The 7,446-nt window shown below is 40.6% G+C and overlaps 2 protein-coding genes across 2 annotated transcripts; one reads left to right on the plus strand and one right to left on the minus strand.

Annotated features, from left to right (window-relative positions):
- Positions 1 to 1,939: 1,939 nt before the first annotated feature.
- On the plus strand, positions 1,940 to 2,492 carry LOC115725906. Its single transcript, XM_030655569.2, has one exon. The coding sequence runs from the start codon at positions 2,051 to 2,053 to the stop codon at positions 2,405 to 2,407; it is 357 nt and encodes a 118-aa protein (XP_030511429.1). The 5' UTR covers positions 1,940 to 2,050; the 3' UTR covers positions 2,408 to 2,492.
- Positions 2,493 to 5,254: 2,762 nt separating this feature from the next.
- Positions 5,255 to 5,783, minus strand: LOC115725908. The gene has a single exon (XM_030655571.2). The coding sequence runs from the start codon at positions 5,685 to 5,687 to the stop codon at positions 5,361 to 5,363; it is 327 nt and encodes a 108-aa protein (XP_030511431.1). The 5' UTR covers positions 5,688 to 5,783; the 3' UTR covers positions 5,255 to 5,360.
- Positions 5,784 to 7,446: the final 1,663 nt, after the last annotated feature.

Raw genomic sequence — 7,446 nt, forward strand, 5'->3', positions numbered from 1 at the left:
ATTTCATTCGATTGAACACGCCAAAGGAAGAAAATATTAAAGCTTAACAATTTCAATGGCTGAAAAACAAAAAGTTCACTTGATACTTTGACATCCCCGCTTTACGGGAATAGGAAAAATCATTCAAGAAATCCTAAATTTATTGCACTTTTATCAATTCGGTTATAAGCTTTTCTTAATTTTACCAATTTAGTCCATCATGCTAATTTTGGCCGTAAAATCGTTGACGTAGACGTCGGGTGTCATACGTGACACGATCGGACGGTTGGAGGCGATGTGGATAGATTTTTAATAAAATTTAAATTTTTTTTGATTTTTTAAGATTTTCCTTATTTAATTTTTTCCTTGTCTTTTTTCCTTTTTCCTCATTTGAACACCATTGAGTCTCATCCGTCGGCCTCGATCGAGGGATGTTGAGGTTTGGGCCGGTGAGGGCCGCACTCGCTCGTCTAGCGAAAGGCCGCCCTCTCTCGAGGCTGGCGGCATCCACCGGTCATCAACTAGGCCCGACGGTGGCTAGCGGAGGGAAAAAGAGAAGCGGAAAAATAAAAAGTAAAGAAGGAACATAGAGAAAAATAAAAATAAAATCGAAAAAATAAAATGTTATTAAAAATTGCAATGTCGGCGTCGGTCGTACCACGCAAAACGATCGACGTCTACAACAATGATTTTCTGCCAAAGTTGGCCGGATGAACTCAATTGGCAAAACGTAAAAAGATTAAGGACCCAATTGGGCAAAATTAGAAAGGTCTATGACTGAATTGATAAATATGCAATACCTTTAAAATTTTTTGGACAATTTTCTTTATATAAAAAAAAACATAATTATTATGCAAAGAAAGTCCCACGTGCGGGTGAAAACGGAAGGGAAAATCCAAGTTTGCGTCAAAGATTCCTTCGCGAATCCAAGTTCACATTCACTTTGTGTCCAAACTCAAAAAAAAAAAATAATAATAATAAATAAATAAAAAGATGCCATTTCCTTGGCATTTCACACCTCCAATTCGGCTGGGCCAGCTTGGTCCGGCAGGAGGCGCATCAAAGCCATGCTGATTCGGCTTGGCTTGAGCCACTTGGAATGAGCCTCCTCTGGCGGCTTGCTCCTAAATTCTCCGTACGCATAAATATATAATAGATAATGAAATCAACCGTGTACTTTATTGAAAGAGTCTAAGGCGATGCTTTTTTCTTTTTTAAGTGTCTAAGGTGAGTATTGACCTTATTTCAAATCCGCTGATGCCGAGTCGGCTCCTATGCCGCTAGCTATGCCCTGCTTGGTCCCTCGACACGGTGAAGGGTTTTGAGTTCAAATCGCTCTAGATCCCTATTTGTTTTCTTTAGAATATATTTAAATTTTGTCTTAAATCAAAGTTTAGCGTATTCATAGAAGAGAGTGTTAGAATATTTAAACATTAATTCATATACCTAAGTGGAGAACGTGTCAAAGATTCGAACATATTAATTTCTCCTAGACTATGTCCAATAATCTCAAAGGTTTGGTACACCTATTGATCTCAAGTCAACTTCTAGATTCAAGCTCTTCCCCAACGTAAGCATCACTTCGTTTTCTTTGAAACTTGTGTAGCCATCTAGAAAATAGTTTACTAGTTTATTATCATCTTTTATTATATAGTTTCTGAAGAAATACAAAGGGGGGCTTGAGCTTCAAGCTTGTTTAGCAGCTGAGCCGTTGACGTTGTCGCCATATGCATGAGAAGATATATGTTTTAAGTCAGTCAAACAATCTCGTCCCAGGTGGGACCCACTGGCTCCATCGTCCTACGTGTCACCTCTCTCTCTCTCTCTCTCTCTCTCTCTTTCTCTCTCTTGATTGCTCACTGTTTCTCCATCTTTGTCCTCTCCCTCGCTCTCTAACTAAGTCGTGAATCTTGACCTTATCGCTTCGTCTCCTTCCCCACCCCTACACACACATATTTATAACCCTAAAACCAAAAAAACACTCACCAAAAAAACACAGCACGAAAGCTTGTTCAACATCGCTTCGATCTTCTCTCACAAGGAGCCTAACACTTTGCTGATATTTCCAAGAATGGGAAACTGTTGCACAGCTGGATCTTCCACGATCTGGGCCGGCGATGATTGGAACTCGCTCCTTGATGACGGAGGAGAAAGCAAGAAGAGGGTTCTCGACGACGATACCGATGGAAAGAGAGTTTCTTCTTCATCTTCTTCTTCTTCGCGCAGGAGAGAGATGAAGATCAAGATCAGTAAGAAGGAGCTGGAGAAGTTGATGGAAAGAATAGAGGCTCAAGGACTGTCTCTAGAGCAAGTCTTGCCTCTCCTGATTAACAAGAACAGCTCCGATCGTCATCGGTCGGGTTTCGCGAAGCACGGCAGCCATCGTTCATGGAGGCCGGCTCTGCATAGTATTCCGGAAACCATCTAGAAAGAAGCTTTTCTCATTCTTTTGTTCTTTGTATGTACATGGGACAAGGCATAGATTTCCTCTAGTTCCTAGGTTATGGTAGGCTTGTGAAAATGTACTTTTATACACTAGATGTATTAATGTTGTACATGATTTAATCGGGAGATATTTTTTGTGTTTGAAAACATATGTAATCATAGTCTTGTGGAATCAATCTTCACTTCGGTTTGAATGGTTATGCCAACATTTAAAATTAGGGTACTCATTTCAAATACATAAAACAAACATACTAAATTTCAAATACAAAAGTATAGGTTCTTAAAAAAGAAGAGATCTTTTGTTGGGTCCGGTCAAGAGGCACAGGACCTAATATTTTGGATAACACAAATGTAACTTGGTTGAGGGTGGATGCCGTGTTATAATTCGCGAAATCATGAAATTATCAGAGAAATAAACCAGGAATGATAAAGAGCACGAGATACTTACTTATTCGGTCAAAATATCAGTTTCCACTCCACGATAAGAGCCAGCCATAAGGAACATACTGATTAATTAGAGAACTACAAAGTCACCGTCGTTCATCCGCTCAAGTGTTTCACAGTAGATTATACTTAAATCCATGGTGTTCAGCTTCACGTAATTGCTCGATAAAATAAACAACGGAGAATTACTTCGCGGCTTGCAAGTATATTCAAACGACTTGTGAAGCTCTTTGTGTGGCTATAGAGCAACTGAAAAGGCCAAAACCACTTCTTCCAAGTATATAAATGCTATGGACCTACATTGGAATTGACTTCATCAAGACATCTTGCACACGAACAAAGTCTAATTTGAACTAGGAAACCACCATGAATCCGAGCGTACAAGAAATCCCACACCTTCTTGTTTGAGCTTTCACGTGTAAGTTGCGATTATTACCTTAAACGACGCCTCAAGATTACCATAATTAAATACACGAATCACAATATCAAAGTAGAGGAATTTTTTTTATATTAGAAAAGCAGAGGAATTTAAGCACCTTATTTGGGATCCATCGTTCTTGAGGCGGAGTAGCGACGATTTGATACTCAATAGCATCTTCTCTATAACCCCGAAATCACTTGCCCCAATGAGATTGTCTCTCACGTATTCTTTTTTGAGACGGCTTTTTATGTGAGGTTATTTGTGCATTAAGATTTAGAGGAGGGACTCAAACTCTATTTATAGAGTTTGTAACCCGACCCTCTCATTACGGATAAAGTTTAACTCGGCCCACACTAACCAGTCTCGCACTAACCAGTCCCGTATTAAACTAAATCTTACATCATGTGCTTTAATTCTGGTCGGAATTCGTATATCGGGCTAAAAAACTCAGAGACATACGCTGATAGTGGAGATGATGGTGAGAGTTGCAGGTGATTCCATGGGAATGAGGCATGATGGAAGGTGGAAATAGAGGAGGCGATATCAGTAGCAGCTATCCTGCGACGGCGGAGGTGGCGATAGTTGTTTTACGACAGGATCCACGAACGTTGTGGCTGGAGAGTAAGAGAGCGCAGAGGTGTTTCAACAACCCTGTCTTCAAAAATCAGGCGATGAACTTGAAGATTGGACGCTAACAAAAGAGAAGGTCATCCTGTATATCTTGCGGTTCATCTTACGATCCAATCTCTAGCTTCCTCCGATTCGACGCCAATTTTGCTGGATTCGATCTTGGAGCTCCTGTACTATAGCAATACCACAAGATCTCTATCTTGCCATCTTCGATCCGGACCATGTGCGAGTACATAAATTATCCATACCATGTTCGATCAAGTGCTTCCACCGCTTCCCGCCAGCTACTCCTTCAATTCGCTCACCCACGGCAACAGCAAGCAATGTGAAAATCATCAACTTTTGCATAGCGCACATCAGAGGTATTCACAGGCTTGGCGGCCTAGTGGGGTCGGTCGGCCAAAACGGCAAAATGGCTGGATCTGGATAAGCAATTCTCTTTTTTGAACCCAACCGCCCTGTTAGGTCATTATTAGTAATTTTTTTCATGGGGGCGGGCTTGAAAAACGAATTTCAAGACCCGGTCCGGCCCGGCCCGTTCATTGATTAGATCTTCCTAGTGGGGTCGGTCGGCCAAAACGGCAAAATGGCTGGATCTGGATAAGCAATTCTCTTTTTTGAACCCAACCGCCCTGTTAGGTCATTATTAGTAATTTTTTTCATGGGGGCGGGCTTGAAAAAAGAATTTCAAGACCCGGTCCGGCCCGGCCCGTTCATTGATTAGATCTTCCTCTTGTAGACCATTTTGAGGGAGGTTGACCATTCTACCTCCTTGATTCCTCTCCCCTTTCCACCATATGGAGGGCCAAAGAAAAGGCACAAAGGAAAGATGATCATCTGCCTTGGACGATGACAACAAAGAAAAGATATGCAATTTGACTTGGAGCTGGGAACGAGGCCGAACGTGAAGCCATTACGATATGAATTCTGAGTGTTCAAAAAGAGGTTAACTTACATTTTTAAGAGATGTGATATACACCGCATAAGTATTACATGGTCTAGACCATGCAGACCAAGCCCATCTGAATCGTTGATCACATGATGTCCTCACTAGAACTCACATAATCAATGGTTTAAGTGATGCGTGATTTTCGTATCTGTTATATATTACCGACATTCCTCACATGATAAAATGGCGCAAACAACCAAAACTGCCCTAATGTTCTTTCTATATCCATAAGAGCCATCTACGTGAGGCGAAACCGATCTTTCCGAAGCGATATAAGTTGCTGCGATTCAACCTGCACCCAGTTGAAGGATTCACTAATCCTTGAAGCTAATATACAAACTCATTTGCGTACTAAGTTGTTCGATTTCCAAAGTGTTTGGGAAAATAAAAAATGATCTCAGAAAGTTCAAACCCAAAACGTAAAGAAAGGATACTTCTAAGCGGTAGTTTTGCAAGAAAGAGTACAAGGCAAAATGAAGCATATTGAGACATTTAAAAGGTTGGAGGCTGATCATTGGCTTGGACTCTGCAAGGCCAGACGAGAGCTTCCAAGCTCCTCAGCCGATACATGATCTGCCTATAAACGGCGACTCTCGCGGCCAAGACCATCAGCGCCATCCGCTTCCTCGACCTCTTCAACCGCCGCCCGATCTTCACCTTCAGCCGGCTCGACCGCCCTCTCAGGAGCGAGGGCCTCCTCTGAGCGTCGGCTCGCTCCAGCACTTTGTAGATCAGGAACTGCGCTTTCCGGTGCTTTTTCTCTTCCGGGTCTTCGAAATCCATCCTTGTGTATGTGTACGGATTCTTCGAAAGAGCCATCGTTGATCCCTGTATCGAGTTTTTTCGGGTTAAATGGCAATGAAAAGGTTGAAGAGAAGGGAGTGAGTCTTGAAGGAGTTGAAGCAATGGATGTGAGACCAGCTGGTTTTATAGAGTGCGCAGGAGGTAAACATTGCATTAGCTGATGAAGGCACAATGCATTTGCACAGGACAAATCATTAAATAAGTAGAGAAGAAATAAAGAAACTTGGCCTGAAAATCTGACATCAATTTGACCTAAAGTTTAATGATAAAATAAAGTTGATGTTCATTGGAAAATCAATGGAGACTCCCACTTCAAATACATTATGGGGTTACTCAATAGGTACTCTTTTCTTCTCGCGAGTTTCTTAGAATGGGTATGATATTTCGGGACAAAGTGTAATGCGAGGCATATTAAGAATGCCGATTTAATAAAGTTGCTATATTTATAGATAAAGCAAACTTCTAATTCAGTGCAAATTACGTATTATACAACTCATTCATTGGTTGAACTTATCAAATTATGTCAATGACCCACGTAATATTGACTTGGAATAGCATGTAATGTTGGTTGAAACTATGAAGACAATTGTCTCCAGCTGTAGACATCCCTAAGTGGAAGTTGAACCAGACCGGACCAAGTCGGCAATCCAATTTTTGTACTTCTCCTTTAAGGTTGTTTTTTCTTTTTGTTCCTTCACTTAATGTTGAATAAAGTGGAGCTAGTAGAGTTGGAAGCAAAGTCAAATGGGGGACATGGGGCACGCCATAGAACACGAGGTCCATCATTTTTAAATGACCATCACTCATGTCAATGCCCAGAAGAACACGATTTTCCAAATTTGTTGGAGACAATCCTCGGGAAAAATGTTTTCGCAATTTATTCTGCTGAATCAGGCCAATCACCTATCAAACGTTGCGCGATTAATATTAAGTGAATCTGGTCACCTATTAAGCTACCCCGTACATCACATTTAACGCAATTAATCTGGTCACCTATCAAAAACGACGCGTGACCATCTGCATGAATTTTGTCCATGCAAATTAGAATAACCTTACAGTAAGTTTGCTAACCAACTATTCTATATGAATTGCCAAATCCTTGGAAAAATTACCGCGGTCCATTATCAACTAAGCAAGGAGGCATTCACTTAAGGCGTATTACAAAGTACACCAACTAGCAACAATTTTTTTGCTCATTGGAATTATGACAAACCCTATTATTAGATGACAATAATGGTCTTAGAATTAAGCACGGGTAGCCCAGAAAAATGTATGGTTTCTCCAGACGCAAGTCCAACATGTTGAGGATCACAAGTCATCACCTTCACGAGTTAACTAACCCTTTGAGGGAGCCAATTCATGCACCTACGTAGATTGAGCCGTCCTGATCAAGCTTCACATTGAAAAACAATAGTCTACTTAACAGGTAGGGAAGGGACACATCAAGCCAATCTCAATTTGTGACACATTGGTGCTACATTGCTCTTTGATTGACTTAATAGATTTATTTAAATTGAGTCCAAATAATATTAATCACGCAACGTTTAATAGCAGTCACTAAACTAGTTCAGGATTTTTTTTTTTTTCGAATTGTAATATTTTCAGTAGATATGACAAACAAGAAAAATCAACAGTTTCATGAAAAACCCCAAAATGGTACACATATGATAAATTTACTTCGAATAAATTTTTTGACTATAAAAAATTCCAAACCGGTACACCTATGACAAATTTTCCATCCGTTGGTTTTCGTCAAATTCTACTGGCAAATTGA

Source organism: Rhodamnia argentea, chromosome 3, assembly GCF_020921035.1.
Source record: "Rhodamnia argentea isolate NSW1041297 chromosome 3, ASM2092103v1, whole genome shotgun sequence".
Taxonomy (NCBI): Eukaryota; Viridiplantae; Streptophyta; class Magnoliopsida; order Myrtales; family Myrtaceae; genus Rhodamnia; species Rhodamnia argentea.

Bases quoted from the DNA above. Each gene is read 5' to 3' on its own strand.
- LOC115725906 (XM_030655569.2), top strand. From the start codon at position 2,051: ATGGGAAACTGTTGCACAGCTGGATCTTCCACGATCTGGGCCGGCGAT.
- LOC115725908 (XM_030655571.2), bottom strand. From the start codon at position 5,687: ATGGCTCTTTCGAAGAATCCGTACACATACACAAGGATGGATTTCGAA.